General features: G+C 40.4%; 1 protein-coding gene across 1 annotated transcript in view; it reads left to right on the forward strand.

Annotated features, from left to right (window-relative positions):
• The window catches only part of cap2 (cyclase associated actin cytoskeleton regulatory protein 2), a 232355-nt gene that overhangs the window by 154974 nt on the left and 59967 nt on the right, over positions 1 to 17414 (forward strand). Inside the window, exons 5-6 of the mRNA XM_060849866.1 lie at positions 9586 to 9729; positions 12328 to 12413. Coding sequence (XP_060705849.1) covers positions 9586 to 9729; positions 12328 to 12413 — 230 coding nt within the window. The remainder of the gene's footprint in view (positions 1 to 9585; positions 9730 to 12327; positions 12414 to 17414) is intronic.

Genomic DNA, 17414 nt, shown 5'->3' on the forward strand with positions numbered 1-17414 from the left:
CGTCCATTCCACTGCTGTGATACTGTCTTTGACAAGTAATGCCACGCCTCCCCCTTTTTTACCCCCATGTCTGATCCTACTAAAACATTTGAACCCTGGAACGTGCAACAGCCATTCTTGTCCCTGTTCTACCCACGTCTCTGTAATGGCCACAACATCGAAGTCCCAGGTACCAACCCACGCTGCAAGTTCACCTACCTTATTCCTTATACTTCTGGCATTGAAGTATACACACTTCAATCCACCTTTCTGGTTACAGGCACCCTCCTTAGAGATCGCTGCATTATTCCTAACCTCCCTACACTCAAGGTCCTGTACCCTAAAGCTACAGTCCTGGTTCCCATTGCGATTGCGTAACTTCATCTCTATAAGGATTGTGCGATAGTCATGCTTACCAATACTCGTGGACCAGTGCATCTGCAGCAGGCAGATCGGTGAGGATGAGGTCAAGTATGTTTTTCCACTGTTGTTGTTGATTCCCTCACTCCATGCTGCAATCCCAGTCTAGAAGCTATGTCCTTTAAAGCTTGGCTGACTCAATCTGCTGCCAAGCCACTCTTGGAGGCAAATATTGAAATCCCCAACTCAGTACATTCTGCACCCTTGCCATCTTCAGTGCCTCCTCCAAGTGTTGTTCAATATGGAGGAGTACTGATTCATCAGCTGAGGGTGTATGGTACATGATGACCTGGAAGATGTTTCCTTGTCTGTGTGGACCCTGACGCCAAGAGATTTCATGGGGTCTGGAGTCAATGTTGAGAACTCCTAGGACAACTCCTTCCTGACATTATACTGCTATGCCATGACTTCTGTCATGTCTTTCCTGTTTTTGAGACAGGATATATCCATGGATGTGATGGTGATGTCTGGGACATTGCCTGTGAGGTACGATTCCGTGAGTATGGCTATGTCAAGCTGTTGCTTGACAAGCCTGTGAGACAGCTCTCACAATTTTGGCACTTGCCCTCAGCTGTTGGAAAGGAGAATTTTCATGGTTGACGAGGCTGAATGCTGTTATTGTTTCCGGTGGTGAGATTGGTGATAGGTGGTCTGTATGTTTTAATTTCCTTATTTAGATTTCATAGCAACTAATACAACTGGCTTTTGTTTTTCTTGAATAAAATACAAATATTATAGAATTGCAGCAATTATTGATAGAATCATTCAATCCTTACAGCATGGAAAGAGACCATTTGGCCCTTTGAGTCTGCACTGATGCTTCAAAGAGTATCCCACCCAGACCTAGGCCCCAATCTATCCCCAAAGCCTGTACTCACCATGGCTAATCCACATCATAAACTGTGGGAGAAAACTGGAGCACCTGGTGGAAACCCATGCAGACACAAGAGTGTGCAAAAGCCACACAGTTACCCAAAACCTAGGTCCTTGGCACTGTGCTGCTCAAATATACAGAATGCAAAGTTTGCAAACTGTCACAGATATTATACTGCTTTTACATTTGTGCCAAACATTGTGATATCATCTCAGCTGGACTGAAATCTGTCTTGATAGATCATATTTTGTTTATTTTTGGTTTTTTAGTGTGGTGGACTTTCACCGAAACATGAGCATACAATGTTGAGATTTGGTTTTAAAAATAAAATCAAAGTTTATTGTGCAAAGTTATGCCCGAACGTTGATTCTCCTGCTCCTTGGATGCTGCCTGACCTGCTGTGCTTTTCCAACAACACATTTTTCAGCTTATTGTGCAAAAGAATTGAAAATAACTCAAACTATTTACATATAGTGAATTTAAAGATATTGAAATACAAACTAAAATCTCATCTTTTTAACTCACAAAACGCTTCTTTAAGATATTCCCATTGGAGAGAATTCACTTCTCTATCACTCCTCTAGGGCTTTATGTAACTGTGGCTTCATCTCTCAGTCTTGATATCTGATACCATCTTCTTAGAGCCTTTATGCAAGTGAGGTTAATTTTCTCAGCTTCAAATGACCCTGCAAGATTTTAACTAAACACTTATGGTCTGAAACTTCTACTAAATTCCTTACACTGAGGTAATTTTTTTTTTGTAAATATATTTATTAGCAAAACTTTTTTGACTTTACAAAAATATAAAGTTATTGAAAATATAACATATCAGTATAATAATGAAAAACTCAAATTACAGTACAACACCTGTCAACTAACTATTAACCTATCCTACAATACAAAATGAAACCTGATGAAGGAGCGTCGCTCCGAAAGCTAGTGTGCTTCTAATTAAACCTGTTGGACTGTAAGCTGGTGTTGTGTGATTTTTAACTTTGTACACCCCAGTCCAACACCAGCATCTCCAAAAAAATGAAACCTAACACTGCAAAATGACACCAATAAATAAGTAAGTGACTAATAAAACAAAAAAAACACAAAATAGCAATGCTCAGCACAAAGCTTCCAAACAGAAGAACAGGAGCATTGTGTATATATACCTGTATTAACTCGGAGTCCCCCCTCCAGGACCCAGGACTTAAAACCTAACCATCCTGGTTAAACAAATGCCCCAGTTAAGATAACAGACAAATCTGTATCCAAATAACTCTAAAAGGGCTGCCATGCCTTATACAAAAAAAAGTCTGTATGTAGTGCACCATGATTGTATAAACAAATCCAAGGGAATGTGCTCCATAATGAATTTCCGTCATCCTAGCAAGCCCGGTGGGTTCTCAGATACCCAATTCATCAGAATATTCTTCCTTGCACGGTAAGTAAGAATATTAAATAGTTTCTTCCCATGCCCATCTAAAGATGATAAATCGGTAGACCTAGAAGGAGAGAGAGATCGGGTCTACTTTGACTTCAGTCCTCAATACCCTCCCTATCTCTCCCGCCACAGCACTCAATAAACACTAAGCCTGTGGCATGTCCAGAAGCAATGGGTAAGAGTACCTACACTTATTTTACATTTGGGACACATTGAAGATGCCCCTTTTTTAAACTTTGCCAGATTGTCCAATGTCAGATGAACTCTGTGCAGAACTTTTAACTTCATAGCGCATGTCCTATTACAGATTGAGATCTTTCCCACATATTCTCCCATATTTTCTCCCACATTTCAGAAGAGATCTCCACTCCTAGCTCTTGCTCCCAGACCTTACATAACCGGTTAATGTCCTGCCAGGCCTTGCCACCCAGCAGGCAATAGAGGGCAATAATCGAGAGGGTGCTTGTAGAACACAGCAACAACCTCTCTATATCAGGTTTCTACGGCTTAGTGAGAAGTGTAGTATTCTTCTGGATGAAATCTCTAACTTGAAAAAGAGGAAAAAGATCTCTGCTGGACAGCCCATATTTGTGGCTCAATTAGAGTCATAGAGGTTTACAGCATGGAAAGAGACCCTTTGGTCCAACCCATCCATGCTGACCAGATATCCCAACCCTATTTAGTCCCACCTGCCAGCATCCAGCCTATATCCCTCCAAACCCTTCCTATTCATATACACATCCAAATGCCTTTTAAATGTTGCAATTGTGCTAACTTCCACCACTTCCTCTGGCAGCTTATTCCATACACTTACCACCCTCTGTGTGAAAAAGTTGCCCCTTAGGTCTCTTTTATATCTTTCTCCTCTCACCCTAAACCTATGCCCTCTAGTTCCAGACTCCCCCACCCCAGGGAAAAGACTTTGTCTATTTATCCTATCCATGCCCCTCATAATTTTGTAAACCTCTATAAGGTCACCCCTCAGCCTCTGACGCTCCAGGGAAAACAGCCCCTGCCAGTTCAGCCTCACCCTATAGCTCAAATCCTCCAACCCTTGTAACCTCCTTGTAAATCTTTTCTTGAACCCTTTCATGTTTCACAACATCTCAAAAGACATCATAACTTCCCCCTCAAACAAGTGTCCCAAACTGGAAACTCCTCTTGCTGCCATAGTTTGAACCCTGAGTCCATTATCCTTGGTCAGAACCCTGGCATACCAATTATGGGCCTAAGTGGCGAAGTCTTGGATAAGCAATCCTCACTCTGATGCATTACCCTCCATGCCTTGACCGTACTAATAACAATAGGGTTCCAGCAGTGGTCCATAACTGTCCTCATCTTATCCATGAACAACAAGTTAATAAGTGGTTACTTTACCTGGGAGCCTCGATATCCAGCCATATTGAGCCCGGATCATTACCTGCCCAATCGCACACAAAGGAAGCAGGGAACTCAATTGATACCTCCTGATGTCTGGGAAATCAACTCCTCCCCATTCTTGAGGCAAGTGCAGTTTTAGTAAGCTTGATGAGGAGCCAGACAAAGAAACTAAACCAACCAATAAGTTTTTGCAGCATTGACCTGGGAAACTTTATTGGGAGCATACACGTAGGATGAAGCAAATGAGGAAGGACATTCATTTTAATGAGGGCTATTCGGCCCAACCATGAACGTTGCCAGGACTGGAGGGTTTGAGTTATAAGGAGAAGGTAGAGCATAGGAGGTTTAGGGGTGACCTCATTGAGATTTATAAAATCATGAGTGGAGTTAAGGATTATAGCAAAGGGCTGTTCCTCCCATCTCTGGAAATCCTGCCTAATATTGTCGAGCAAGTGAGCAAAATTATTACAAAAAAAATCAAACTTGGGGTAATAAAAATACCTAGGTATTGGAACCACGCATGTGACCACCTAAAAGGGAACATAGGGCCACCTTCAACATCTGGCACTTCTTTGAGGTTTCCCAAAGGCATAGCCTCCGATTTTGCAAAGTTGATCTTATATCCTGAAAAGCCCCAAATGAATTGATACATTGTATCAGATGGGGTACGGATGTCATCAGGTTTGATAAAAACAGAAGGACTTCATCCACATACAGTGTAATCTTGTGTACTTTCAATCCCACTTCCGTTAACGTATGTAGATGTTCTGATGAATGGCCTCTACCAGTGGCTCTATCACCAACATAAACAACAATGTTGAAAGAGGGCAGCCTTGACGACTGCCCTTACCAATCCTAAAGTTGCCAGACTTGATCCCGTTGGTGATGACTGCGGCCAGAGGGTGGCGATATAAAACCTACACCTACCTAGCAAAAACCCCACCCAACCCAAATCTCTGTAAGACATAAAAGAGATACGACCATTCCACCCGGTCAAATGCTTTCTCTGCATCTAAGGAAATCACCAACCCCTGAATCGATCGTTGCTGACATACTTGGACCATACTCAGCAACCTTCTAATATTATTAGAAGATCTACAGTCCTTACAAAATCTGTCTGGTCCTCTTTGACAATATCGGGCAACGCCTTCTCCAATCACAGCACCAAGATCTTAGAATCTTGAAATCTGAATTTAATAGAGAGATAGGCCTGTATGAGGCACAATCCTCAAGAACATTCCCCTTCTTAGCCTGTGAGAAAAATTTGTTTTGCTGAATTTGCCTTTTCCAAGGGTGTTTAATGGGATGCTGTTACGTTGAAACAGTTAATGATTGGTAGTGAAATAATATTTTGTTCAGCATTTTGATCTTTTTTTTGTTTGTATTTTAACTGTGTTGTGAGAATAAACTGTTTTGCTTAAAGCATCTGGAACACAGCACTTTACACTTGCTTTTAAATAAAAGTTGGGGTCTAGGCTATCTCCTTGATATATTTTGTGGGGTTTTGTTCTGGTCCATAACATTAAGAGCTTTAAACTTCATATGATTTCTTGTTCCATTTTTTTTCAAACTGCTCTCCCCTTCTTTAGCTTTGTTGTTTGTTTCACGATGCATTTTTACCACGTAAAAATAAATTAATTGTGAATAAAGACAACAATGGATTGGAAATAAAGATTCTGACTTTGAGGAAGGCTGATTTTAATAAGACAGGATCTGGCGAAAATGGGCTGGTTCCGGCTACTTGCAGGAAAATCCACATTAGAGCAGTAGTAAATAGCAAAAAGATAACACTGAGTTCAGAGCTAACATGTTTCCATAGAAGTGAGGGGTGGGACTAACAAGTCTAGAGAATCCTTAATATCAAGAGATGTAATGGATTGGATGTGGTAAAAGAAGGAAGCTTATTGCAAACGCAGAAGACCCAATACATGGATGCTGTGGAAGAGTCAAATAAGTGCCTGGAAAAAAAAATTAGTCGACCAAAGAGGGGACATGAAGTAACGCTGGTAGATAGCCTTAATGAAAACCCAGCACTGCTTTATTAGTATATTAGGGGCAAGAGAATAACCAGGGGAAAAAGTAGGACCCATTACGGACCACAGTGGAAACCTGTGTGAAGTCAGAAGACATAGTTGAGATTTTAAGTGAGTATTTTCTATTCAAAATCGAGAAGGATGATGTAGGACCAGTAATCAGGGAAAGGGCTGTGATAAACTTGAATAAATTAGCATTGAGGGGGAGGTGGTACTGGCAATTTTAGTAAGTTTGAAAGGGGATAAATATCCAGTTTCAGATGAGATGTATTCCTGGCTGCTTTGAGAGGCAAGGGAGAAGATTGCAAGATTGCTCTAACATTAATTTCTCTGGTAACAGAAGACTGGAGGATAGCTAATTTGCTACAATTATTCAAGATAGATTGTTGGGATAAACCAGAAAATCATAGGCCAGTGAACCTAATGTCTTTGGTAGAGAAACTATTGGAAAAATATCAGAGGGACAGAATGACTTGCCACTTGGAGAGGCAAGGATTAATCAAGAATAGTCAGCATGGCTTTGTACGGGGAAAGATCATGTTTCCCAAGTATGTTTCAATTTTTCAAGAGTTAATTGGATGTGTGGATGAGGGTAATGCAGTCGATGTAGTTTGTGGTTTCAGTAAGATTTTTGATAATGCCTCGCATGGCAGATTAGTTAAGAAGCTTAGAGCCCTGGGCACCCAGGGCAAATTGGATCCAAAGGAGCAAGAAGAATAGGATGATGGTTGAAGGATTCTTTTTTTGATTGAAAGTCTGTCCAGTGGTGTAACACACGGTTCAGTATTGGGACCCCTGCTGTTTGTTATGTATGTTGATGATCTAGTCCTATGATATGATCATATAAATAGATATGATCAGTGTGTTTGCAGATGATGTGAAAATTGGTGGTGTGGTCAATAGCAACGGAGAAATCATAAACTATAGGATGGTATAGACTAGCTGAACAGTAGCAAATGGAATTTAATCCTGAAAAGTCTGAGGTGATGTATTTTGGTAGGACTAACCATCCAAGGGAGTATATGTTGAAGATAGGATCCTAGGAAGTACAGAAGATCCAACGGACCTTGGTGTGCATATCCATAGATGCTTGAAGGCAGCAGGGCAGGTAAATAAGGTGAATAAGAAAGTATGTGGGTTACTTACCTTTATTAGTCAAAGCATTGAATTCATGAGCAAGGAGGTTTTGATGGAGTTGCATATAATGTTAGTTAGCAGTTGTGTACAGTCTGGTAGCCACACTATAGGAAGGATGTGATTGCACTAAAGAGGTTGCAGAGGACCTTTACCAGATTGCTTCCTTAGCTGGAGCGATTCAGCTCTGAAGAGAGACTAGATAGGCTAAGGTTGTTTTCCTTCGAGGAGATAGGACTGGGGGAGATCTGATTGAGCTGTACAGAGATGTATGGGAGATTCACTGGATAGTGGGGAGAAATATTTCTTAGTAGAGGAGTCAATAACCTCAATCTTTTGAGGAAAAGATTTGCTGATTGCTCTATTCATTTGTTGTGCAAGAAATTCAAAATATAACAACGTCAACGATTTACAGAAAATGTTAAGTACTTGTTAAAACTGACTTGAGTGTCAGGCTGTGCCAACGGTTTCCCACCCACTCAATCACTTTTGTATCATGTTTTAGGGCCAAGTAATTCATTACTTCAATAGCAGTGTTTGCCTCCTATTGGAGAAATGTGAAATCTGACAATAGATTGAAATATCTGAAGGGCTTATCCCTATCAGTGAGGGATTACTAAACTGATTAAAACATCTATCCATCTCCTTGTTTAAAACTGGCAAAAATGTAAGTATTGATTTCTTAAAATCCTTACAGAAAATGAGTCATAGAGTTATGCAGCACAGAAATAGACCCTTCGGTCCACCTTGTCTGAGTTAATCAGACATCCCAATTTGACCTAGACCATTTGCCAGCATTTGGTCTATATCCATCTTAACCCTTCCTCTTCAAGTACCCATCCAGATGCTATTTAAATTTTTAAAATTATACTCTCCTCCACCACTTCCTCTGGCAGTTCATTCCATACATGCACCACCTTCTGTGTGAAAAACTTACCCCTCAGGTCCTTCTTAAATCTTTCCCTTCTCACCTTAAACCTATGCCCTCTAGTTTTGGACGCCCTCACCTTAGGAAAAAGATGCTGGCTATTCACCTTATCCATGACCCTTATGATTTTGCAGACCTCAGTAAGGTCACCCCTCAGTCTTCATGTTCCAGGGAAAATCTCCACAGCTTATTCAACCTCTCCTTATAACTTAAACCCTCAGGTCCTGAAACATGCTTGTAAATCTTTTCTGCACCCTCTCAAGTTTAGCAACATCCTTCCTAGAGAAAGGCAATTAGTATTCTACGCAGTTTTTAAAAATATCCTGTACAGCTGCAACATGACTTCCCAACTTCTATGCCCAGTGTTCTGACCAGTGAAGGCAAGCGTGCCAAATGCTGTCTTTACCTTGTTTACCTGCTACTCCACATTTGAGGAACAATACATCTGCATCTCTAGGTCTCTTTGTTTGGCAACGTTGTCCAGGGCCTTACCATTAATTGTGCAAGTCCTGCTCTGGTTTATCAAAGTGCAACACCTCACATTTATCTAAATTAAACTTCATTTGCCACTATTTGGCCTTTCGCCCTCTATCTTCAAGGTCCCTTTGTTCTGTGAGATAATCATCTTCACTATCCACTAAACCACCTATTTCATCTACAAACTTTCAAACCACGCCTCCTATGTTCATATTCAAATTATTTACATAAATGATGAAACGCAGTACCGATCCTTGTCTCACACCACTGGTCACAGGCTTCCAGTCCAAAAAGCAACTCTGTACTACCACTCTTTGTCTTCTACCTTCAAGCCCCAATTTTGTACCCCATTAGCCAGTTCACCTTGACTTTTCTATACATTATTAATTATGTGTCCAGCATTTTTGTTTTGCACATTCCGAGATTGTAAACAAGCAGAATGTATTTTAAGTGAAAAAGAATAAAAGCTAACAATTCTAGGTATTTTTCTGTGTTAGTTTTCTAAAAAATAGACTATTCCGACTCAATTCAAAGTTGCTTTGTTTGAATTGTTAATTTAACCACAGCAAATGTAATTGTTCTGTAAGTTTTTGAATTTGAACTGGTAATTTCTTTTGCATAAAATAAGATTAATTTGTTAGAATTTACATTCATAGGATTTTTTTTAAACTGAGCCTTCTCACTGCCCTTCATCTCAATGCACTGGGAATTGTAACAATTTCATCTTCTGCAAAATGGTCAAAACCTAAACTGCCTGAACATGAACAGGAAATTCTTTATTAATCTGTATTGAATATATCTATACAAAGATTTATAAAAGACACAGTCAGTGATAAAATGCGGGTCAGACAAATATTAAATCAGCCTCATTGTAGCTTATATTTTGTTCATATTTTCCCTGAACATTTTACCTTGTTTACTCTTCCAGAGTGAGATGAATACAATTCTAAAGCCCATATCGGACAGAATTCAGGAGGTCCAGAACTTTCGAGAGAAGAATCGTGGCAGTAAGATGTTCAACCATCTGTCAGCTGTCAGCGAGAGCATCGCAGCACTGGGGTGGGTTGCAGTGGTAAGTGGGAAGATTTTTTAATAAATTAATTCAGCACATTGAGGCAGTGTTTTTTCAGAGAATCACGACTCCAGCGTTGCAGATAGGAAAAAAAAGTTACTGTTTGTTAGTAACTATTACCCTCCCCTAATTGATCTGCATTTGATCAGTACATGATCAGCCTGTGCTCAATTTTGCATGGCTATTTTTTTCAAAGAAAATAAATGCATTCAGTAACCCCTATGGACAAATCTCAAGTTGTCCACAACTTCCCTCAACCCAGAGATCAGATTGCAAATTTAAAACTAGTGCATGGGAACTGATTATACTGCAAACGTAGTCCAAACATCTGTTCTGGAAATATAAGAAAACGTGTAGGCCATTCAGTTCCTCAACTGTTTTAACGTTCAGTTAGATTATGGGTAATCTGAATTTCAACTCCATCACAGAATTATTACGGCACAGAAGGAGACCATTTGGCTTATCAGGCCTGCACTGACTACTTGAAGATCATTTTGATTCAGTGTCATTCTTCTGTCTTTCCCCATAACTTTGAATACAGTATATTGTTTCAAATAAAATGTGCCAACTTCATTTCCACATGCCTTAATGAACCTGAATAACAAAAACCTATCAATAAGTTTTGAAATTTCACTTTGGTTTTGGGGAAAAAGTTCCATATTTTTACTACTCCTGCCACATGTTCCAGTTTTATAAACTAACCATTAAGGTCCATTCAGCTTGATTTCATTTTCATTCAGAATTCTTACTTATTGGTTTGGCTGATTTGAACATTGTTGGCCTGATATTTGGAATGGGTTGTTTTTACCATTAATCCCCATGATAAAGGGAAGTGCCCTCCACATTGAAGCTCCCTCCCTCTTAAGGGGCACCCTTCGTCTTATGTTACCTCTATTTTTTTTCTGCCACTGCACTTGTCTGTCTTGCCCCTCTGTCACCATCCTAGGTGCTCCCTCCCTCCCTGGCCTTTTGCAAGTCTACCTTCACCACTCACTTATAGCCCACTTCAACCCTCACCTCCCAACCCTTGTGCCATGTCTTCTTCAGATCCTTGTGGATAGATTGCCCAGCGCATCCTCAGCTCCCATCACCTTAATCATGGGACTTGATGTAATCCCAGCTGTGACGACCATCCTTAATTAAATTGACCAGCACCCCTCTGAGGCAGGTCATGCACCACAGAATATGGATGTTTGTCTAAATCGCTTAATTTTCCAATGAGCATTAAATGGTCAAAGGAGTTGTCAAGGCATATGGTTTCTCCCAGCTGTTCAAAAGATTGTCCAATATTTCTGAAACTCACTTTGTGAAGCTTCCTTACACTCATGAAACAGAAAACGTTATCATTCTGTCACTCCAGGTTGAAATGGAACTCCTATTTTAGTGATGGAAAGAAATGTGTCCACCTCTTTATGTCCTCCAGTCCACCCGTGGCATTACATACACAGTGTAGAAACAGAAGAAGGTCTACTTTTGAGTTAACCTCTTTTGGAATGGTGAACGGATCCACTATGGGGAGCATAGGTAATTGGCATCAGGAAACAGCTATCAAAGAAAACAGTTGTCTTTAATATGAACCTGATGTGAATGGCAACAATAAAATTTAAGGAATATGAAATTGACAGAGAATAGGACACCGTACTGTCTCATTAAAAAATGTCATAATCAAAGATTGAACAATCAATTACTAATATACTAATATTACTAATGTGGATTTTAAAACATGGGGCTACAGCGTTGTTTATCAGAATTGGTGTATGTCTTGTGATGCAGAGGATAGCAATTGATAACTAATCAATTTGTAAATCCCTCCAGTGTGCCAGGGCAAGTGCTAAGAATGGACCGATCTCTAGTTCAGCCATATGATATCGAGTGTCGCCCTCAAGTGGCCACCTCTGGTAACAAGCTGGTGACCTATTCCAGGAGAAACTAGCCCTGGAAACATATGAGCACGTTCTTTGTCTGCCTTGCATCACTAGACATGGAAAAGAAATAAATATAAGTGAAATTTCAAAATAGAAATCTTTAGGGATCTGTTTAGACTTCATGATGGTATTAACATATGATAGATTTATGTGCGAGAATAGAGATTTCCACTATGTTCACTTTGCCTGGTGTTCAGATATGTAAGGCTGTATCTAACTGTTTACTGTAGTAATAACACTCAAGAGTAGGGCTATTCTATTTTGAATATGTCATAATAATGTTTTAAGATTGACTGTTAAGCTATTACCTATTAGTTAAATTAACTATTAAATTAACCTTTTGAAGATTTTAAGTGATCTCTGTTTTGGTAGTTACATTTCTACTGAAGTAGCTCACTGCCCATTTTTTTTAAACAAAACTTGATTGGATGAAATGTTGATGGAAGAGTGGAGTGGGGTAAGTTGAATAACTTGCAAAAAAAATTATCACAGGCATGATGGACCATATAGCCCATCCATTCTTTGAATATATCAAGACATTAAGAGGCATCAGCCTTCCTGGTTGGTTAACAAATTAATAAACAATTTACTGTTGAATCTTATGTGTCCTTTGTTTTTCCAAATTTCTATCTTCTATGTATCCTTCTCCTATTTTTTTATATTGTAAATTTAGGCCCCTAAGCCAGGTCCTTATGTCAAGGAGATGTATGATGCTGCCACCTTCTATACTAACAGGGTGTTAAAGGAATACAAGGAGACGTAAGTTTGCCTTTCTTGTTCTCTAAGCTATATGATATATTTAGCTTAAATTTGTTGCCTGCAGATACTATGGGGTACAAAATAAAATTGGCAAAAAATTTCGAAGATACTTGAAAACAAATTAAAGGATTTTAGTAATAACTTATTCAATGTTATATCTTAGCAAGGTAAGATTCAATTAGAAAACTGTAAACATAAGGGATTTATTTAGAGATTAATATGTTGGCTTCTTGTAGTTCCATCGAACTTCCCAATTCACAGCCATCCACACAAATATTTGCAGGCCCAAGGAATTTCCTCTTCATCTCCACCGAAAGCAAGAATCACCATTTAAAGAAAAAGTAAAATATCAAAGCTATGTGTTGCTAGTTCAGATTTCCATGAGGATACAAATGTCTTGTCAGATGGTCATAGAGTCATAGAGATGTACAGCATGGAAACTGACCCTTCGGTCCAACCAGTCCATGTTGACCAGATATCCCAACCCAATCTAGTCCCACCTGCCAGCACCCGGCCCATATTCCTCCAAACCTTTCCTATTCATATACACATCCAAATACCTCTTAAATGTTCCAACTGTATCATCCTCCACCACTTCCTCTGGCAGCTCATTCCATACAGGTACCACCGTCTGCGAGAAAAAGTTGCCTCTTTGGTTCCTTTTATATCTTTCCCCTCTCACCCTAAACCTATGCCCTCTAGTTCTGGACTCCCCGACACCAGGGAAAAGACTTTGCCTATTTACCCTATCCATGCCCCTCATAATTTTGTATACCTCTATAAGGTCACCCCTCAGCCTCCGACGCTCCAGGGAAAACAGCCCCTGCCTGTTCAGCCTGTCCCTATAGCTCAAATCCTCCAACCCAGCCAACATCTTTGTAAATCTTTTCGGAACCTTTTCAAGTTTCACAACATCTTTCCGATAGGAAGGAGACCAGAATTGCAAGCAATATTCCAACAGTGGCCTAAACAATGTCCTGTACAGCCGCAACATGACCTCCCAACTCCTGTACTCAATACTCTGACCAATAAAGAAAAGCATATTAAACGCCTTCTTCACTATCCTATCTACCTGTGACTCCACTTTCAAGGAGCTATGAACCTGCTCTCCAAGGTCTCTTTGTTCAGCAACACTCCCTAGGACCTTACCATTAAATGTATAAGTCCTGCTAAGATTTGCTTTCCCAAAGTGCAGCACCTCGCACATATCTGAATTAAACTCCATCTGCCACTTCTCAGCCCATTGGGCCATCTGGTCAAGATCCTGTTGTAATCTGAGGTAACCCTCTTCGCTGTTCACTACACTACTGATTTTGGTGTCATCTGCAAACTTACTAACTGTACCTCTTGTGCTCGCATCCAAATCATTTATGTAAATGACAAAAGGCAGAGGACCCAGCACTGATCCTTGTGGCACTCCACTGGTCACAGGCCTCCATTCTGAAAAACAACCCTCCACCACCACTCTCTGTCTTCTACCTTTGAGCTAGTTCTGTATCCAAATGGTTAGTTCTCCCTGTATTCCATGAGATCTAACCCATGGGGAACCTTGTCGAACGCCTTACTGAAGTCCAAATAGATCACATCTTCCGCTCCACCCTCATCAATCCTCTTTGTTACTTCTTCAACAAACTCAGTCAAGTTTGTGAGAATGATCTCCCACGCACAATACCATGTTGACTATCCCGAACCAATCCTTGCTTTTCCAAATACATGTACATCTTGTCCCTCAGGATTCCCTCCAACAACTATAGTTCCCTGGCTTGTCCTTACCACCCTTCTTAAACAATGGCATCACATTAGCCAACCTCACTTGTGTCTATCGATGATACAAATATCTCAGCAAGAGGCCCAGCAATCACATCTCTAGCTGCCCAGTTCTAGGGTACACCTGATCAGGTCCTGGGGATTTATCCAGGTTTATGCATTTCGAGACATCCAGAACTCCCTCCTCTGTAATATGGACATTTTGCAAGGTGTCACCATCTATTTCGCTACTTTCTATATGTTCCATATCCTTTTCCACAGTAAATACTGATGCAAAATACTTGTTTAGTATCTCTCCCATTTTCTGCAGCTCCACACAAAGGATGCCTTGCTGATCTTTGAGGGGCCCTATTCTCTCCCCAGTTATCCTTTTGTCCTTAGTGTATTTGTAAAAACCCTTTGGATTCTCCTTAATTCTGTTTGCCAAAGCTATCTCATATCCCCATTTTGCCCTCCTGATTTACTTCTTAAGTATACTTCTACTTCCTTTATACTCTTCTAAGGATTCACTCGATCTATCCTGTCTATACCTTACATATGCTTCCTCCTTTTTCTTAACCAAACCCTCAATTTCTTTAGTCATCGAGCATTCCCTATACCTATCAGCCTTTCCTCCTAACAGGAATATACTTTCTCTGGATTCTCGTTATCTCATTTCTGAAGGCTTCCCATTTTTCAGCCGTCCCTTTATTGCGAACATCTGCCCCCAATCAGCTTTTGAACATTCTTGCCTAATACCGTCAAAATTGGCCTTTCTCCAGTTTAGAACTTCAACTTTTAGATCTGGTCTATTCTTTTCCATGACTATTTTAAATCTAATAGAATTATGGTTGCTGGCCCCAAAGCTGTCCCCCACTGACACCTCAGTCACCTGCTCTGCCTTGTTGCTCAAGAGTAGGTCAAGTTTTGTACCTTCACTAGTCGGTATATCCATATCCTGAATCAGAAAATTTTCTTGTACACACTTAACAAATTCCTCTCCATCTAAACCCTTAACACTATGGCAGTCCCAGTCTATGTTTGGAAAGTTAAAATCCCCTACCATAATTTCCCTATTATTTTTACAAATAGATCTCCTTACAAGTTTTTTTCTCAATTTCCCTCTGACTATTAGGGGGTCTATAATACAATTCCAAGAAGGTGATCATCCCTTTCTTATTTCTCATTTCCACCCAAATAACTTCCCTGGATGTTTTTTTCCAGGAGTATCCTCCCTCAGCACAGCTGTAATTCTATCCCTTATCAAAAATGCCACTCCCCCTCCTCTCTTGCCTCCCTTTCTATTCTTCCTGTAGCATTTGTGTCCTGGAACATTAAGCTGCCAGTCCTGCCCATCCTTGAGCCATGTTTCTGTAATTGCTATGATATCCCAGTCCCATGTTCCTAACCATGCCCTGAGTTCATCTGCCTTCCCTGTTAGGTCCCTTGCATTAAAATAAATGCAGTTTAATTTATTAGTCCTACCTTGTCGCTGCCTGCCCTGACTGTTTGACTCGCGTCTGTTCTTAACTGTACCAGTCTCAGATTGATCTCTTCCCTCACTATCTCCTTGGGTCCCACCCCCCAGCTTACTAGTTTAAATCCTCCCGAGCAGCTCTAGCAAATTCCCTGCCAGTATATTAGTCCCCTTCCAATTTTGGTGCAAATCGTCCTTCTTGTACAGGTCACTTCTACCCCAAAAAAGATTCCAATGATCCAAACATGTGAATCCTTCCTCCATAAACCAGCTCCTCAGCCATGCATTCATCTGCTCTATCCTTCTATTCCTGCCCTCACTACCTCTTCGCACTGGGAGTAATCCAGATATTACTACACTCGAGGACCTCCTTTTAAAATTCTGCCTTACTCTCTGTAACCTCCTTTCAGAATCTCAACCTTTTCCCTTCCTATGTCATTGGTGCCATTGCTCGCCTTTCCCTTTTTAGTGCAGTTGGTCAAAGCTTGCTATTCAAGTGAGACTAAATTAAAATTCTATGCGTGCTGCTGGTTTGAAATAACAATAGAAAATGTTGGAAACACTCAGCAAGTCTGGCATCATCAGTAACGAGAGAAAATACAATGACCTTTCATCATAGATGGTCATCAGCCCGAGATGTTAACTACGCTGGTCTGCCTTTGTGGATTCCACCTAACCATTGGAATGTTCCCTGATTTATTTTGTTCTTAATACAAGTGATGTTTATGCAGCTTTATTCCTGGTTAGGTTATTAATGTCTCCCTGGAACTACAGTAGCAGTTTGTTGGCAAGTGTCTTTTTAATATTCCTTGATAAGTTTCAGATTCCACAAGCTGTTAAATTGGCCGGTGAATTCATAATTCTGCTTATAGCCAAATGTCGTTCATTACAGACCAAAGCTCTTGAGACAAAAGAGCCTTTTGTTTTGAATTTTCTATGCATGCAGCCACGAGTGTGGCTTACAGTTTTCATTTGTACTTCTGACAAAGGAAATGCTGTACATTGTGTTGAACTGTGTGCCATATGACATGCATTTAAGGATTCGGCTGTCTGAAACTTTCTGAACAAGTCCCTTCAGAGCATGATCCACCACCCCCTCATGCACACTCCACACAACAGGTGCAGTTGGCTAAGCAATGACAGCCATCCAATAGAAACTGTCTTGGTCCCTAATTGCAGTAATTTGAGAAAAACATTTTATTCTTTACTCACTTTCTTCATTTGCAGTCAGCTGTGTTGGTGTGTGTTTTGTAGCCTGTGCAAATCAAAGGCTTCCTTGACCATTCAATACATTAGTACACCAGATGGTGCAGTACAGAGCTACGTCATTCTAGAAAGTATCAGATTTGAAGCAGGATTTTCAGAAAGTCTGGAAGACCCTGCAGACTATTAAAAAAAATAGTTCACAGGATCGACCTCCAAGATTCCTGATGCCCCGACTTCTTGCTAGTATGGAAGAATGAAGCCTGTGTTTCCAGTGTCACTGGCTGCATTGTTGGGAGTCAGCAACTACAACTACAATCCTTCCTCCTCCTCACCCTTTGCCCCTCGCTCCTCATTGCGAAATTGTCCAAGGACTTGTTGTTTGTTGCCCCTCGGAGGCTGTGAACCATAGTCGGAATGTGGAAACCTTTTAACAATAACTTTTAAAGGTCTTACCCTTGTGACTCTTCCTGCACCCCACCACATTCTCAAAAATTCCTCATATCCTCCATTTTAACTCCTAGAATTTTTGTACTCATTTACTGTATATGCACTCTGCATACCGATGAAATAAC

The sequence above is a fragment of the Hemiscyllium ocellatum genome, chromosome 34 (genome assembly GCF_020745735.1).
Source record: "Hemiscyllium ocellatum isolate sHemOce1 chromosome 34, sHemOce1.pat.X.cur, whole genome shotgun sequence".
Lineage (NCBI taxonomy): Eukaryota > Metazoa > Chordata > Chondrichthyes > Orectolobiformes > Hemiscylliidae > Hemiscyllium > Hemiscyllium ocellatum.